The sequence below is a fragment of the Phalangium opilio genome, unplaced genomic scaffold (genome assembly GCF_054372755.1).
Source record: "Phalangium opilio isolate 3A_F unplaced genomic scaffold, DU_Popi_V2 ptg000011l_1, whole genome shotgun sequence".
Classification (NCBI taxonomy): Eukaryota; Metazoa; Arthropoda; class Arachnida; order Opiliones; family Phalangiidae; genus Phalangium; species Phalangium opilio.
In genome coordinates this window covers 6,686,397-6,705,409 of record NW_028324147.1, presented here as the reverse complement: position 1 = coordinate 6,705,409, position 19,013 = coordinate 6,686,397, and the positions used below count along the sequence as shown (strand labels likewise).

Here is a 19,013-nt window from a genome sequence, read left to right as displayed (position 1 = left end):
CTCGCGTTTATCAAACAAATATTTACATGGTAAGCCTTGGCCATAGGGGTCAATCACGAAGGTAAGAGTTAGAAAAATATAAACAAAAGGGGAACTTGATCAAAATAAATTTTGGACTCGTTTACAATTTGAAGGTATTCGAGTCGTGTTTTAGGAAAAATGTATTAAGTAATAAAATTGCTAAACTCGACGATTATGATTTGTGTAATTCCGAAACGTAATTTCGGTCGTCGTGGGGAGGCGAAGAGGGGGAACCTTGGTTTGCTACTAATGACTCAATTATTTGTTGAACCGGACCGGGCGCAGCCGCCTGATCCTTTCTTTAGTACTTCAGCGGGGAAACAAAAAATATTTGGGGGAGTTTAATTTAGAGGGGAAGTTAATTTCTATATTAAAAAATACCGGATGGAAGTGCCATAATGGGAAATTTGAACATATTGAAAATTTATATTTCATACTAATAGAAATTTTAGTAACTAAAATTAACGAATCGTATGTTAGTCATTTTGGAACTTAAAATATTTAGATACCTCATATTTTAGTAATTTTTTGGAACTATAAAATATTTAGATACCTCATATTTTAGTAATTTTTTGGAACTATAAAATATTTAGATACCTCATATTTTAGTAATTTTTTGGAACTATAAAATATTTAGATACCTCATATTTTAGTAATTTTTTGGAACTATAAAATATTTAGATACCTCGTATAGTCATGTTGGAACTATAAAATTATTAGATAACTGGTATTTTAGAAATTTTGGAACTATAAAAAATATTTAGATAAATCGTATTTTAATCATTTTGGAACTATAAAATATTTAGATAAATCATATTTTAATCATTTTGGAACTATAAAATATTTCGATAAATCGTATTTTAATCATTTTGGAACTATAAAATATTTAGATAAATCATATTTTAATCATTTTGGAACTATAAAATATTTAGATAAATCGTATTTTAATCATTTTGGAACTATAAAATATTTAGATAAATCGTATTTTAATCATTTTGGAAGTATGAAATATTTAGATAAATCATATTTTAATCATTTTGGAACTATAAAATATTTAGATAAATCGTATTTTAATCATTTTGGAACTATAAAATATTTAGATAAATCGTATTTTAATCATTTTGGAAGTATGAAATATTATGTTAGTCAATGGTGACGATGGAGTATTAGCACTTTATTTAAGAGCAGTTGCACGAAATTTGTCACACTTCTTCCTTAAGATTTTAGTATATCAGATTAACAAATGGTAAAAATATGTAAATTAACCTCGTTGTGATTAAATTACTAGTTTAATCACAGCATCGGACAAATAATCAAAAGCGAAAGTTAAATGCTTAACAATAATTAAAACACGATTTTATTTAAGGGAACTTTTGTTCCTAATTCGGTATTCAATAATCCCCTCTATCCAAATATGCTACGCTACCACCCCGGGTCATGACCTCCATATTTATTTTACCACCAAGGTTGAATCCACAAAACAGTTATTTTTCAATGACCTTTTAATAACAAAATTAAACTATGTAAACTTGATTTCTAATGGTATTTTAACAAAAAACTATACCAAAACCTTTCCCAGCTAATAAATTAAATCCCGTCAACTGGTATCGACTAACATCTTCCAAAAACATTTGCAAGGAGCCCAGCGGTCCTATAAAATCCTTTATTTTTGAACCTGCCCTATATTATCCTATAATTTCATGAAAGTTCCTATAAAATTGATTTTAAAAATTCTATATTTTTTACTTAGTCGAAGTGTTTGTATAGTTTAGCATCAAAGTTATCAAATTCTAGCTCTTCTATAGATCACATTTGACTCAGGATTTTTTATAGATTATATTTTTATTAAATTCCTTTTTTCAAAGAGAAAACCAATTTTTTTTTTAATTCTTCTACATAGTTTAAGCCAAATTAGTATTACATATGAGCATTTTTAGTCCCATATTATCCTATAAAAACCCCATTTTTTTTCTCCTATAACTCCAAAAGAAATAAATGCCTAATTTTCCTATAAGGAGTTTAATTTTGTGGCTTGGCTCCCTGCCTTACTACAAACATTCTTTATGACGTAATTTGTTTACTATTCCCGTAAAAGAAAGGGTGTTAGTGTATATATAGCGTATTAAATTTTGATCTTGTTATAGCAAAGAGCTACTTGATTAGCGCGTGAAAGTCGAATCGCTCTCCGTCTCACTCTTACGATTTTTATCGTCGTCCAAGGGCATATATCATATTTAAGAAACAACGCAACGCCATTCTCTTTACTTACAATATGTATGGCGTAATCAAACCAATTTTGTGACCCACTGAACCAAATTAGCTCGCTAATTATTATTACACTACCCAGAGGGAAATAATTATTACTGAACTATCATAATCCCTAGTAGTACTGTAGTCAGTCCTAGACGCGTCATGCCACGCGTATCAAGATGGCGCGAAAATTGGCCTCTCAAAGGCTTATCAAAATACATCGCATGGATATTAGTGACATCTAGTTTGCTTTTCGGAACTAAAAGACCTCTTAATATTATTGTCAAATTAGGTAGATGTGGAAATTATTTATGGTACTAATTATAATAGTACTAGTAGTACTAGTTTTCACTGAAACTATTGTAGGGTCACAGCTTTAGTAATTTACCAATTTTCTAAATAAAATTTTTTTTAGTGTCGTTTTCACGGATCTATTGTAATTTCGTTTCCTGTCAAATCAGAAAAAATGATAGAATATAAATTGTCTATTTCCGGTACCTTCACATCATTGCCATATTGGCAAACGTACAACTGCAACCCAGTGCGATAAGCATTAGATATTGGAAATTACGAGTTTTAAGACCAGGGAGGAAAGAGCGGTAACGATGATGGGCGACCTGTGGCGGCAATAAAAGTCTCCCAGTGTACCTTGAGCACGCCCCTACCCTTCGGTAGGCGATTGTTAAAGGCCGACTTCCACCGAAAAGGGTTCTTACGAACTGAAGACCGTGCATCGATTCTTAACAATAGAGCGACCATGCCAATTTTCGAGTCCCCACTGGGGCAAAATTTGGAGGGGTTCTTACGAACTGAAAACCTTGCTATGCGGGTTCTTACGAACTGAAGATAAACAATAGAAAGTCTCTTAAATATTTTATTCCCGATTTTTACGACCCTCTGAAGGAAAATATCTATTGTTTATCTTCAGTTCGTAAGAACCCCCGTATCAAGGTTTTCAGTTCGTAAGAACCCCTCAAAATTTTGTCCAGCGGGGATTCGAAAATCGGCACGGTCGCTCCATTGTTACTCTCGATGCACGGTTTTCAGTTCGTAAGAACCCTTTTCGATGGAAGTCGGCCTTTAAGTGCTGCCGCCTAGCGCCATTGTATTTGTGTGAGAACTAGCTTCTTTTTTTAAGACACAGGGGGCATCCTCGACGTTTCCATACCGTATGACCCAACTGAAACGCGGCAATGTAAGTCTCCCAATGTACCTCGCGCACGCCCCTAGCCTTCGGAAGAGGCAATTCTTAAAGGCCCGTTCAGACGACACTCTTTTTCTCGCTACGCTCGCTGTGCTGAGCTCGTCAGATTTTCTGGCTTCACCAGCCTCTAGAAAATGCACTGTTCACACGGCCAAAATTTTCTCATTCTTGATCTCGGGAAAGCGAGAAAAAAAGTTGAAAAAATTCAACTTTTTTTCTCTCTTTGCTCGGCACAGCCAATAGAGTGCTTCCGAAATGACGTCATTCTTTGTTGTGTAGGCTGCTTCTATGTGGAAATGTGTTTTCTTCGGTTTCGCTGGTTCGAATCCCTTGAAATTTTAATGAGATATATATCGAAGGGTTATAAATTATCGTGCAAAGTTTTAAAACGAATAGTTCTTTTCTTAAAAAAGGTTTTAATTATGCATAAATAAAACTTTAATGAATTTTTTGGAAAACAACTAATCGTTTTAAAACTTTGCACGATAATTTATAACCCTTCGATATATATCTCATTAAAATTTCAAGGGATTCGAACCAGCGAAACCGAAGAAAACACATTTCCACATAGAAGCAGCCTACACAACAAAGAATGACGTCATTTCGGAAGCACTCTATTGGCTGTGCCGAGCAAAGAGAGAAAAAAAGTTGAATTTTTTCAACTTTTTTTCTCGCTTTCCCGAGATCAAGAATGAGAAAATTTTGGCCGTGTGAACAGTGCATTTTCTAGAGGCTGGTGAAGCCAGAAAATCTGATGAGCTCAGCACAGCGAGCGTAGCGAGAAAAAGAGTGTCGTCTGAACGGGCCTTAAGTGATGCCGGGTAGCGCCATTGTATTTGTATCAGAAGTAGCTTCTTTTTTTAAGCCACAGGGGGGGAATCCTCGATATACGTTTCCCTACTGTACGACCCTACCGAAACGCTGCTGAGGATGCTGGGAGAACTTTTTTGCCGTTCCGTAGATGGCGGTACAGACGGCAACGTTATAGGTATGGAGGTTACCACTCCATCCCTCTCTCTCCTTCAAGTTTAGGTAACATTCATTTTATTGGAGAATGAAATGAAAATTGGCGCAAGGAGACCACCCGTAGCATTAAAAAGCAATATTTACCTCGGCTAATATTCATTTAGTAATCGAATGTCGAGAATGAATGGGCCGGGGCGCTCGGTTAATTTAAAAACGGGCCTGATATAGGTGGGGGGGGGGGAGAGAGAAGGGGGGTTATAATATTTAGTTTAAAAAGCATTAGAGAAGAAAGGGGATGCTTAAAAGGAGTGTAATATATTAAGAGGAGGAGGCGCGCCCTTGCAAGCAGCTCGTGACCGGCTAATTTGTCCGCTTCCCAAAGGGATGCATGCGCTAGCGGACCTCCGCGGAGTCCGCCGTGATGCACTCAAAAACACATCCTTCATCTTTACACTAGTTAGGACGGATAAAACGCGAAAGGCATTTCCCCTAAAATTAGGCTTAGTTAAAGAATCATAAAACGTGCATGGTTGCATCGTTCTCGTTGTGCTTTTCTATCCAAATATAACGGATTTCAGTTAAATATTTTCGACCTAATGAAAATTCTAAAAGATCAAACTTTCCAAGTGCCAAGGTCATGATGGTATGATCTTGAGATAAAATCTGAGATGACTTTTCATAAACCGGAAAGGTCAGTTTAAAACTATAGAGCTATTTCAGTGGGGGAAAAATTTCGTCTGCTACGAAAATTGGGCCTGCCTTTGGCGGACCAGGGCGGCCATTTTGTGCAGATTTTCTCTATGGGCAAATAGCATTGGTGACGTAGCCATTACCCCCTCTGAAATAGCTCTATAGGATACTTTTCCACTTTCATACGTTCTAAAATATTTTATGGGTTCTTGGTTATAGCAAAATTTTATAAGGTCTGTTCCATAAGCATGACACTACCTTTACTTCGTAATGCTTGAGACTTACAGCTCGAGCTAGTTCGAGAACGACAAGCGAGAATTGACTACACTCGGTTAAATTGCAGTCCATCTTCGTAGTCTGCATTACTAAGCCTTTGACAGCGCCTCACCAGGCGTATTCGCTTTACGAGAATCTATGACGTTTCACCTACTTCAATCACTTCATGACAAGCTCTCAGTAACCAGTCACAAACTTATGGAATATATCTTATAAACTTATGGCTATAGTCATAACGGATTTCTAATTCAGTACCACTTGGGCATTGTACAAGTTAAAGGTCATCATGACCTTCAGATTAAAGAAAATACTTGGGCTCCATTTGGACCTTATCGAATATGCCACCAAATATTCTTCCTAAAATTATCTTTCTGAATTTTGACCACCCAAGTCTCTTAACCGCGTTTAATACCAGCTGGTGGTGGATTCGGTACTATAGTGTCACTGAAAATGGGACCACTAAGCTTTTTTTAATTGGAATTTTTGGCCAAAAATGAAACTTAAAGATAAAAAACTTACCGCTGCGCCAACATGAATAATCATGTATATTTTGCTGTTTAATTATACGTGTTCGTTCTCTAACTCCAAATATCTCATGCAAAAAAGCTCAGAAAGAAAGTAAATTTTGACCCTGTGACCTCTTCCCTAAGTTTTTTCCCTCTGTTTTTTTTTGTGTAAAAAACGTTAATGAACGGAATACATTTAAGAAAAAAAAAATGGCGTAGGTAGAAACGAAAATGTTTTTCTAGCTCAAGAAAAAAAAAGTAGAATCAGAATGAACAGAAAAATATGGATGTGGGGGTGCGTGAAAGTGGGTTTTCAAAAACCTCATTTTATGGTTGAAATACATGAGCAAAATTAATATAAAATATTAAATATGATGCACATTCAAGTCACAACTAAGAAAAGAGCCCGGAATTTGTAGAAACAGTTAAAAATAAATAGAAAGTGTTAAATTCATATCCATGTCCCCTCAATAACACAGAAAAAAACCTGGAATCAAAACTCTATTCGAACGAAGAAGAACGTCTATTTCGCTCCCGGTAGATCTTTAATGCTCTTAATTTCTGGTTTCAGGGCATTTAATAGATAGAATTTTACCTGAGATAGAGAGAGTGGGGGGGGGTAGAGAGAGAATTTATATAAAAGGTATATTGGCATAGGTAGTTGCATGGTTTTCTCTCCGGAGGAAGATGGTGGCTCGGCCCCTCGCTCGACCCCTCGGATTTCGCTTTGTAGTTCGCCGCTTGGGGGTCACGCGAGTTGGCGCGCGTGTGGCGGCGGCGCCTTTGACGTCTATTGCCGGCCGGGCTTCCGACCACTTTTTACCCGCACCACCTTCCTTCATTAAAAACTCAAATCAAAGATTAATTTAATTCGTACAAGAATATTAAACCTTGATTTCTTGCCTAATTTTTTTTAAGTAATTTAAATCTTCTTTAAATTTTCAATTTAGTCTCTTAATGTAAACTCAAAGAGAGTGAAGTAATTTTATCTAGTTTCTTAATTGAAAATTATCTATTAAATTAAAAAAATCTAGAAAGTTCGTATTTTCCACAAAACCAAAAATAAATAGATAATTTTAACAAAACTGTGTCAAAACTTTTTTAAGCTTTTATGTTTTTCAAAAGGGTTGTAATGTTTTTCAGAGGGTTTTTATGTTTTTCGAAAGGTTCTGTCCTTTTCAAAAGGGTTTTAATGTTTTTCAAAAAGTTCTGTCCCTTTCAAAAGGGTTTTAATGTTTTTCAAAAAGTTCTGTCTCTTTCAAAAGGGTTCTAATGTTTTTCAAAAGGGTTCTAATGTTTTTCAGAGGGTTTTAATGTTTTTCAAAAGGTTCTGTCCTTTCCAAAAGGGTTGTAATGTTTTCAGAGGGTTTTTATGTTTTTCAAAAGGTTCTGTCCTTTTCAAAAGGGTTCTAATGTTGTTCAAAAAGGGTTCTAATGTTGTTCAAAAAGGGTTCTAATGTTGTTCAAAAAGGGTTCTAATGTTGTTCAAAAAGGGTTCTATGTTTTCCAAAGTGTCCCAATGTTATTCAAAGGGTTCTGTTCTCTCAAAAAGGATTCTAATATTTTTCAAAAGGGTTCTAATGTTTTCAATAGTATAAATTCTAGTTGCAGCATTCATGGTATAACTAAATGAATTCGGGCCTAGCTCGGTTCGGGACGCTAATAGGCGCCAATATAGTCCGTTTTATAAGCTTCAAGAGTAGGAAGGTAAGGGGGATGGCCTGGGAAAAGCTACGCGTCATAACCCTTAATACCTTTAGTAATAATATTACGCAAAGGATATAACCTTTTTAATTTTTAATTTTTTTTCTCTTTCTATCGCGCCTGAGTTTGTGGGGTTTTTAGGGAAAGAATCTTAAAAAAAATCAAAGTGGGCCGACAGCCATTATTTAATTTCACACGAACCGTAAAATATTGCCAATTTTTACACGTTAGCTTTAGTTACGGCCAGTTTTCTCATTTATTCCCACGCACAAATAACTTATTAATTATCGAATTTTAAAGTTAATCGATTTTACCGATAAAGGAAAGATGAAACGAGATGATATCCATAGTTGAAAAAAAAATGTATTTTGTAAAGAAGGTAAAAACTCATGTTACTACAAAAGTTTAATAGACCATTTCGATGTAACTAAGAGGGGAAGACACGGGGGTAAGACTTTGCCTTCCACTTCGCTTTTTGGCGCCTGCGCTGTAGTCTTTTTGTATCATGAAAGTGCGTAGAGACGGATGGCAATGTCCAGACAGGGATAAGGGAGTCAGATGGATTGAAAATGATGATGGGCGACCTGCGGCACCATATCTCTCCCAGTGTACCTCGCGCACGCCCCTACCACGGAGCTCCGTGATCATGCCTACCTCTTTTTTACGTCGAAAAGGTCTATTCAAATCACGGGAGAATCGCTGACGTCATGATGGAGAAGGGGTGAATCTACAATGGCGGTAGTGACATCTCGTGGCGTGTGGCCTACTCTTAAAGGGAGAGTGAAAAGGGGAAACTCGAGTGATTTTTGTTTGTCGATTCTTCTACTAATTTTAAGATCAATATTTGTCAAATACCTTCGAATGATTTTAAAATTCAAATTAGTTTGAGATTTCATACATAATTTGAAATTTGCATCTCCGACCAAAGACGCTAGATGAGCAAGATTACCAAAGTCTCTCTTTATGAAGTCAAATCTAGCGTCTTTGTTGTAAACATACCCGATGCACCTTTTTGAGAAAACAGACTCAATTTTGACATTAGATGGGAAAAATGGTCGTAGTACCCTTTTCCCTTCGCCAAACCAATTAAGTGTAAAACCATGGTAAAACTCCGCAAAACCTTAGTGGTGGTGCCTTTTCCCACTTCACAACCAGTCATCCAACATCTATTACTTTATTATGGAAACTTCCAGAAACTTAACGTTAAGTTACGCATGCGTTGAATTATAAGCATTGAAACCAAGGAGGATCAACACCCGGGGAAGTTAAAATATACGACGTTTATAGTTTTAGGCATTAATCTCAAACCCCTAGCTGAACCACCACCACCACCCAATCTAGATTAATCATCTCTGCAATAGGTTTAACTTCACCCAACCAACCAACTCCGGTGGTGTGTGTACGTAGGTGGGGTGTGTGTGTGTGATGTATTTTATAATGGATGACGTCGTTTGTCATCGCTTTTTAAAACGACCCCATGAGCATCTGGCTGGCAACGCGACTTCTTCCTTACTATTATATAACCAAGGCTTAAATAGTATACTCAACGCGGATGTTCATTCATTCATTTTAAAGTCATTGTATTTACGCCTCCAATTGGGACTGAGTTGGGACAACTTATTAATTGAGCGTACCTCCGCCTTTGATAGCAAAGAATTCTGCAGGAATACATACATCTAATAGGAATAATTGTGTAGCCATTTTCTCAACGTATCTAGGCGTGTTTTGTGGGAAGAGCTAGATGCTAATCATTACGTATGACGAATTTTACTTCTATCAGCTCCGCTTTTCTTGCTACCAACCAATGAATGACGTCGGAATTATGTCTGATGCGTGAGGGTTAGTACTCAAGCCCGGCCCACAAAACCCGCATAGAAATTAAAATGGAAACAATTATTCCTAGTAGCTGTATGCATTCCTCCAAACGTATATTAAAAATATATGGTGCATTAATTAAATGGGATTAGGCTTTTCCTCTATTGAATATTAACAGAGAGATGCTGCTGGTCCATACCTTTTATATCCAAGCCATTAATAATTTCACTTTGATATAAAGCGAATCAGAAACTATACAGAAAACTGGTTTTGTTACCTGATGGTTTGAGTGGAAAAACCGCTTAGCTTTATTTAAAATAAGTCTTGAAAGATATTTGGTTTTCGCTGTAAAGGTTGCTTTCCATATGGGTGTCAATTCTTTCAAAAAAATTTCCGACTTATAAATACAATGAATGATTAATTGATTCATTGTTCCTCATTACCTTCTGGAAGTATATTAATCCGAAGCTTAAGAAGGGGGAAATAAAGAGGGCACTTCCTTAGAAGTAGAAGACTACCAGGCTATCGAAGTATATAACCTCAGTGCTATCTAAAACGTGGTAAGACCAAGACTGATTTTGGTTCTGCCTTTTACAAGGTAAAATTTGTGTGCAGAAGATTAGTCAGCGTGTTAGGAGGTTATATGTTAGTTTTTGGAAATCTACAGCGCCATCTATTGAGAAAGAAAGGTGGAACTAGATATCATAGTCTGGGCCCTCTGGGGAATGGTTCAGCCATTAGCAATCGCGAGTTCAATCCCGATACCGCCGAGATGATGTACTCTTTTAAAACCCAACCATTCTAGCGGTCAGACATTCAGTATTACTCTACTGGTTGATACCGAATGAAAGTAAATTTGATAACTTCTAAGTTATATATCTAATCAAAAAAAAACTTTTGTTCTGTTGGAATGATTAATGATTAAGCTCTTTTTTGTATTCTATTTTTATGGGCGTGTTAATTATTATTGTAATTAATGAAGATATTTCTAATTTGTTTACCGTACCTTTTCAGATTTGAGTCGAGGGGAACTCGATGGCGGCGATTCGTCACAGTCGGATTGTAGCGATTCCGAACCGGGTTTGCAACTGAAGAGAAAGCAGAGGCGTTCCAGGACAACCTTCACCGCCTTACAGTTGGACGAGTTGGAGAAGGCCTTCGAACGGACTCAATATCCGGACATTTACACGCGAGAGGAACTCGCCCAGAGGACCAAATTAACCGAAGCCAGAGTACAGGTAATATCTGTAAGAAACCAATCATCGAGAAAATTCAAATATTTGTTCAACGTGGTTTCTTTTTGCTGTGATACATTAAGAGTAGTAAAAATTTGATATTTGGACAAAACAGCTTTTACATACTAATCGCGCGGTTCGCACCCAAGGGGCCATGTACCCAGGATGATCGGTGTACACGCAGTACCTTTGTACTGTACTAAAGGGGTTAGGCGTAATTTTTTAAACTCCTGCCCTTGTCATGCAAAATAATTACAAGTAACCTATAGTCTGTGGACAGTGAATCAACCAGTTCCTAGTTAAAAACAGAACACTCTGCAGAGGCCAGGTTCCAGTGTGCGATTAATCAGGGTTTCAGTATTGGAAGGTTGGTTAGCAAGGGTTGTTGAGGTCATTAAAGTCATCCCGGCGTTCCATACACGGGGCACCTGTATGATAGGATCTCTGACATGTGTTGGGTATTCTCTCAAACTTTGTCGCCCAGAATCCTGTCTTACAGGTACAAGGTCTACTACATTTTTTTAACCCTTATAAAGTCTGATCTCGATTAGGGTATAGGGAAGGAACAAAAATATATAAAGAAAACATTGAAAAAATAGTAAAAGAAAAATGGTTGGTCCCTCTTGACTACTATCACATTCACTTCATTTCAAACTAAGATCTGTATGACAGCGTATACTACATTCTGGCGTGTATAATCTCACCTTGACTAATTTTATGGGTGCCTTTAAAGGTCATATTAATTACCGCTAGTCTATCAAAGGAGCGGCAATGCATGCCGTAACAAAGATAGAGATGAAGTTGATGGGAAAATATTTTAACCTTGATACGGATAGGGTGTTCGCAATTTCGAGATAGTAATCTTACGAGTTTTTTGCTTTGTTTTTTTTTCGTAGGTGTGGTTCAGTAACCGGCGGGCTCGTTGGCGTAAGCAGCTGGGCAATCATCAGCACGCGCATCAAGTTGGCAGTTTCGCGCCCATGAGTTTGCCCGTGGGTTACGGGGGCCCCGGAGGACCCACGGCAGCCGCCTATCTATTGTCCGAAAGCGCCTATACAGCCGCAGCCGCTGCAGGTAAGAATTGTTTTAAATTCGGGCTACTTTCTTGGGGAATATTGCCTCTTGCTAGGCTAGATGTTGTATGACCAACTTGGTGTTAGACGTAAATGAGTACATGACATATGCGACCAACTTGGTGTTAGACGTAAATGAGTACATGACATATGCGACCAACTTGGTGTTAGACTTAAATGAGTACATGACATATGCCTTCCTGTTTCTATGTTTTTTCTTTATGCAAAGTTACGAATTTGATTGTCCCAACGGCATTTTTTGATATCAGTAACATTAGTGGAAGATTAGGTTAGAAGTGATTTGGTTAAGTTCTTCTCAAAGGTGTGACGGTGGTGAACGGACCCCTGACTGGTCACTAAGCCTGTTAAGAACGTTCTATTCTAGACACACAACATTTTAGCTACCATCTTTATAATTAGCCCCTGACTTCGTTGAATTTGAAAGATTAGTTGTAAAAATCAAAAACCAATATCATGTATATTTCACAAGGGTGGGTCCAAAGACTATAGCTAGTATTTCCTTTTATTATAATTTTCTTCAATTCGCAAATTAAGAAACAATTCCATAAAAAAACGCTCTTGTTAAAGGAAGTTACTACAGAAACATCAAAAAGAAAAAAATACGACATTAAATTTTTGGGTTTGTAAAGTTCATCACCTGAGTTTTCAGTGATTAAAGGATGGGCTCCAATAATTATAGCTTCGCTAATTAGCATCCCTAAGTTCCGTATCACTTGGTTTTGTTCCGGAAAAAAAGGCACGTATTTACACAAAAATTTTCGATATAAGGATACGCGCCTGCCTTCGAAAAAGGGTGCTAATAATTCAGTATTTAAACATTTCCTCGTATAAGTTATCTCTAAAGGGTGTGATGCCTTCATGGGGAAAATTATTTCATATCCAATTAATTCTTCAATGAAGGAATATTATACTGCAGGTAGCTAGGGCAAAAGTAATTATTCAATATATATTTTTTTTAAATACTCAAATAGCCATGGGACATATATTTTAAAACGACCAAAATAATTATAGATAAGTATTGTCAGTCATTTGTGAGTGCAATTAATTCAACCGCTATCAGGGTGTTTCTGATAAGTCTGTCATAAATTCAGTTACGAATTTGAGTTGAAAATGTAACTTCTATCTCCATTTTGCCACAAGGGCCACTGTTTTCGCGTTTTGATTTAAGTGTTTTAGGGATGACCCCTTAATTAAATTAGAAATCAATGTCTTAATCAGTTTCTTAATTAAATTTAAGGGGTTATCCGTAAAATACTATGTACAAACATTACTTGAAAACAGCGTCTCTTGTGGCAAAATGGAGATAGAAGTTAAATTTTCGACTCAAAATTGATTTCCCAAAGAACATCTCCTTTTAGAAACACCCTGTTTAAAGCTGCAGTTCTGTTCTATTCCTTGATCACTCAGTTCCAAACCCTGTAGGCGATACTCTAATAACAAATTACTGGCAACACTGAAGCGCGGTTAAAAGTTACGAAACCCGGGGAAGGGGGAAATTTTCTAGCCCCTTTAATGCATATTTTGACTTAAATAACAAAATTAACAATTATAGAATAAGTTTAAAATTACCATGTGTAAAAGTGATGGTTTATTTAAAGCGAAAGTTTTAAAGTTTAAAAAAAATTGTTTACGTTTTTCGAGAACGATTTCAAAAATATTGTGTTGCAACGAAGCATAGCCGTCTCACGTCTGTCTACATTATTTCAGACTTTAATGGCAAATTTAATTTATTTTTCCATTTTTCTCATTTATTTTTTTGGGTCAAAATTTATAAAAATACAGAATATTAAGCGAGAGGAGGGTGCCAAAATTTCCTCTCTCATTTTTAAATTCATTTTGAAAAATACATTAATGAGGAAAAGTATAGAAAAAAATATATATATGCGAAACCCTCATGGAGTGTTTTTGGTGGTGGTATATTTAGTGCTACTGTTTAAGTTTCACAGCCCTTCTTAGAGAGCATGAGGTGTTCTTAATTATCGGAAACATTCCTAAGTCGCTGTACCATGAACGATATTATTTTTCCCCTTTTAAGTTAATTAAGAAGTCTGTATATGCTAGCTATAGAGATACGCTTGGAGTTGTAAAATGGGATTATTATTTATTATTCATATCGTTTAAGTTTTAAAGTCAAATAGTCTGAATCATTTCCGTGGGTAAATAGGAAATCAAACCTACAATTAGTGCAAATGAGGTACGATATAAAGGACAAATACCATTGGGCAGAAGAAATATAGAGTCAATTATAATAAACCTATTTGAAAATTTAATCAAAATCTCTCTGAATAAAGTTTAACAATGAGGCGGGATTTTTGACAGTTATAGTTTTTAGTCAGTGTAGGAACTGAACTGAATAGACTTATTATCAGTATAAAATAACATTATTATCCATGTAAAATTTACATAATTAGCAAAAGGTAAAAAGGCATTGTATTTCTCTTATCATAGTGTGAAGATCCGTTGACTTATATTATTTAATATCACACGCTATAGGGGTCGCCACAGGTCAGGATTTTAAAAATGAGTCGGAAAAGGTCAGGGAATTTGATTTTAGTGGGACAGAAAAATCAGGAAAAACTTTGCCCTGAAACGTTTGTCACGACTCTGAGCCACGCTTTCACACCATAACTAACAGTTATGCAATACGTTTGAGGACATTCTCATTTTCACGTTCGAAACATAAAAAGCTTCCGAGCAGCACGCGTTTAAAGGCTTTGAACTCATTAAGGATTTGGTTATTTAATAAATGACGTAATTACTAAAATATGTTTTAGAGAGACACTTGGAAACCAAGCGATAAAAACAATTTTTCACTTTGCAGTGAGTGAGTGTGCATGGTACTTAAAACTAAACGCGTTTCCGAGAGGGTGTTGCGCCGTTCCCCTTCTTAATAATATTACAGAAAGAAACCTCTTTCACCCCATATTACTCAACAACCTCAGGGAGCAAACAGAAGAAAATGTCAGTTTATTTGAATCTTGGGAAAAAAATTTATTTCAACGCGATCTTAAAAGGACATTCCCGTTCCTGCGAAATGTTGCCTTGAAAATAAAGCGATACGAGGTTACGACGGAAAATTGAAGGGTATATGTATCCAAAGACGTTAGAGATAGAGCTTCAAAGTTATCAGTCCACCAAAGTTTTTGGATCCATACACCGGATGTTACGTCTTGGGGCAGGCAAAAAGGTGGTCAATTTAAAGTTTCTCTAACAGGGATGGCCAAGACGCGGTTCACGAATCTAACCTATCATGAACTGCATTTTGCTTTGCGCAATCAGCTTTGAACAAAAAAGTGGTTATGATCCTAATTTCTACCCTATTATTTTTAAAATTGAAACTTTCGACCCGCTACATAATTTGAATTTGGCCCTTTAGCTGAAAAGGTTGGTGTCACCCCTGGTTTAAAACCACCAAAATTTCCGTTTCCTGTGCAAACAAAGTTGTTCCTTCCAACTTAGTTTGCGAAACTAGCATCGAATAAAAGTTTCGAGTTATTCTTCAAGAAAGCAAGTAGCAGTATACAGTAATAGTAGAAATGGGGGTTCGTTGTTGGGTGCAATTGAGATAGAGAGGGGGGGGGGAATGAAAACCTCAATTATTTCCAAAATTAAAGATACACAACGATAACAATCAAAAACGTTTATCTGGTTATTAAGAGTTGAAACGCGCGAAACAAATGTTACCAGACGCGCAATTTCGTTCTTTTTCTTTTTAAATTTTTTCCTTATTACATACATGCACAAGACAAGAGTCGTGTTTATGAGAAGTCAACCAAGCGTTACACGCCGAGTCCCCCGGCCGCGCCGCTTTCGTGTGCTTCTCGTGGTAATTAGTGGAGGTTTTTTTTCTTGTTGGCGCACCCACTTATCATTAATATATTCCAAACCCCTACTTAAGTATTTTCAAGTCTTTTTTATACAAGCTTTGCAAAGTTTTCAACTTAAGTAAGGATACTGGCGCGTGTTTTGCCAGTATATGGTACTGATAAATCCAATGGGTACTTTCTGACGATCATTATGACTTTTAAAAATATTATAAAAAGCATTCATGCTAATAATATGGAACTAAATAACATTTCCATGGGTTTAAATTATTCATTAGTAAAATTTGGGTGCTTGGTTTTGTTATTTTTAAAGTAATTTCACGACCGGTGCTCTATTTTAAGAATAAGCTTATTAGTCCTTTATACAACTAATCTGTTTCACACAATTCATATTTTTAGTTTACATTGTATTTTAAATTATATTTCCACCCCCCCCCATCCTTCATGTCATACACAGGTCAGAGAAACCTGGAAAAGTCAGGGAAATTTAAAAGAAGCGGTTTTAGAGATCACGTCGGACCAGAGACACTGAAGTGGTTTATTATATAAGTAAACAGCTTCTTAAATTTAGATCAATAACAATCTGGTCTAAAAAAAAGTCCGGGAAAATCGTAGAAAAAGGTCAGGGACAATCGTAGACAAAGGCACAGGGAAAATCTTCGGCAAAGGTCAGGGAAAAGTAGGGGTATTTGAATCTGAAAATTTCCTTGCAATCCTGTAGCATAACAAGCCACTTTGACAAAACAATTAAGTTGAATTAAGAACAAAAATGGCGTGTTGTTAGCCTGGACTAATATATATTGTCAACATCTCTTTTCAGAGCAATCAGTATTTCACCATCACCACCATTCTCTGCATCACCACGTGGCACCACCACCTAGTCACCAAGTGCAAACCAGCCCTTCCTCTTCCGGGGTTAGTAGTTTGCACAACACCACGCACCATCTATCGCATCAAAGTAGCCCTTCTTCCAATAGCGTGGTCAACGCAGTCACCAGCGTGGTCACCACAGATACCAGAACGTCTTATGGTGACTCTTCGGTTTACACACCTAATACGTCCAATATTAATTCACAGGTAAGGCTACTAGATCTTTCTTTCTCTGTATACCGATTACTAGTTGCTTGTAAGGATTTTAGCAGCGTAAGCATGGCTAATTAACTATTAGGTTTTAATTAACAAAACCCTGGTCACAATTCTTTACCCCTGGAAGATTTCATCCTTACTAGGCAAGCAAAGCAAGGCTTGCGAGTTGCTTGTCTAAAAGGGATGTAATTTTCCAGGGGTACGTTCTGTTCTTTCAGGGTTTTGCTAATTAGAAGCAGGTACCCACAAAAATTAGAGAATTGATTTGCATTAACGAACGATTTAGGCCCTATGAAGACCATTTTAGCTCAAATCTTTCCTTCAAACTTTGAATTATACACCCTTCAGTTCGTCCCTAGAGTCTCGTTAATTTCAATGTACCATAAAAACTGCAATTTTTAATTTCAGGTGATGAACATGTTATACACTAACGCTATGGCCTCTCAAAACTCCGTGACCTCTGACCCTTACGGTCATCAAAACCACCAGGGACAGTGCGCCTCGGTAACTAGTGGCAACGCTTCTTCCGTCTCAATCGGAGGAAGTGGTTCTTCTTTGGAGGAATTGACTAACTGGAGCACCAATCGCGTTCACTCCTGGAACGCCTCAACTAGCAGTCCTTCCGGGCAACTTGACGCTAACTCTCCATATGGGAGTAGTACATCAATGACGCATTCGGCCACGGTCTCATCGGGAATAGCCCCTGTTCCTGTTACCTCGGACCCCTTTGGTTTCAATAGTGGCATGAATCCCGTTCATGATATCAAACCCTCATTTTATTACCCTGGGCACCAGTTTTCGGGGGGCATGAGGGGGCTAACTCTTTGATTTTAGTTAAACAAATGCGTGTTTACATTTGCACCTGAATAACGCGGGACAAAGTTTCCTTTAATTTTTTTTTTGTATAAAACTAATTGCATACCATTTTTTTGTTAAATTTTTTTCGTAAATTTTGAGAATAAATAAAAGTTTCAACCACAAGGTGTTAATATAATTATTTTAAAGTTAATTAAAAGATTTGGTAAATAAATAAATAAATAAATAATTAATGAAATAATATAAGTAAGAATTTTATACGATATTTAAATATCAAATTAATTACTATTCACGAAGGAACCGTCCATGTATTAAATTTTTTTATCTTTGCTTTTAAAAACAAAAAGAGTGTATAATTTTCAATTATAGTCGAGAATGTTAAAAGATTTTCAGACGTATTTCAATAAAAATTGTTTCATTTCAATAAAAACACTATGATTGCCTAAACCTTAAACAGCGCGAAGCGTATTAACATACAAAAGTAGGCTTTAACTGTATGCTTGCTAAACGGGTAAGTACCATTAAAGACCGACTTCCAGCGAATTGAAAACCGAGCGTCGAGACTAACAATGGACTGAGCGACCGTGCCGATTTTCGAATCGCCGCTGGGGTAAAAGTCGTTAGGGTTCTAGCTAACTGAAAGCCGTGCAGTGTGGTTCTAGCGAGCTGAAGGTACACAATAGAGAATTTCCTTCAGAGGAAAGCAAAAATTCGAGAGGAAAAAAAATGAAAAGGATTTCTATTGTTCATCTTCAGTTACTAAAACCACATTGCACGGCTTTCACTTATCTAGAACCCTTCTAACTTTTACCCCAGCGGGGATTCGAAAATCGGCATGGTCGCTTAGTCCATTGTTAGTCTCGATGCTCGGTTTTCTGTTCGCTAGAACCCTTTTCGCTGGAAGTCGGCCTTTAAACACTTCTATAGGCTAGTTTCAGTACTTATTAGCGACGTAAATACCCATGAATTGTAGATGACGAATTTGTTTACAAGAATGTTTTGTCCTTAAGACATTAATCGAGTAATTACTTATTTTTCTTAAGACCATTCATATTCTACCGGTTTTATAATTTATTCATATAATATTAATATTAATATCAAGCTTATATGAATTTATTTATTTAATTATCCCCACCAAGAAGTTATATCTAGTATCTCAGAGAGAAGGTATAAATTCGCCAGATTTCCAGCTTTATCTCCAGTCCAAACGTAGGTCCGGAGTTAATCCCCGTCTCTAAATTACAACCAGCATCTCATTGGTTCTTGAAAACTCACGTCAGCGCAACGACGCGAGTGACGAAAATTACAGTCATATTTTCCGACTGAGGAGAGGCGAAATAGCCCGGCGCCTCCTTTTACGTCCCCCCTTGTATTTTGAAAGGGGGACTCGGACTATGGCGCGCGAATACAAAGGCATCTTATACCTTCTCTCTGAGATACTGATATAACTTCTTGCCCCCACTAATAAAAACAAGAGTTTAAAAAACAAACCATAACGCCAAAAAATCCAAATGTAAAAATTGTGC

The 19,013-nt window shown here is 36.7% G+C and overlaps 1 protein-coding gene and 1 long non-coding RNA gene across 3 annotated transcripts in view; one reads left to right on the top strand and one right to left on the bottom strand.

Annotated features, from left to right (window-relative positions):
• LOC149710134 (paired box protein Pax-3-like) overlaps positions 1 to 17,652 on the top strand; it is a 44,999-nt gene extending 27,347 nt beyond the window's left edge. Inside the window, exons 4-7 of the mRNA XM_089859548.1 lie at positions 10,447 to 10,670; positions 11,564 to 11,741; positions 16,406 to 16,662; positions 17,080 to 17,652. Coding sequence (XP_089715674.1) covers positions 10,447 to 10,670; positions 11,564 to 11,741; positions 16,406 to 16,662; positions 17,080 to 17,499 — 1,079 coding nt within the window. The 3' untranslated portion in view covers positions 17,500 to 17,652. The remainder of the gene's footprint in view (positions 1 to 10,446; positions 10,671 to 11,563; positions 11,742 to 16,405; positions 16,663 to 17,079) is intronic.
• The window catches only part of LOC149710129 (uncharacterized), a 210,185-nt gene that overhangs the window by 105,879 nt on the left and 85,293 nt on the right, over positions 1 to 19,013 (bottom strand). For both annotated transcript variants that reach the window (XR_016376849.1, XR_016376850.1), the window contains exon 2: positions 10,439 to 10,677. This is a non-coding gene — a long non-coding RNA (uncharacterized LOC149710129). The remainder of the gene's footprint in view (positions 1 to 10,438; positions 10,678 to 19,013) is intronic.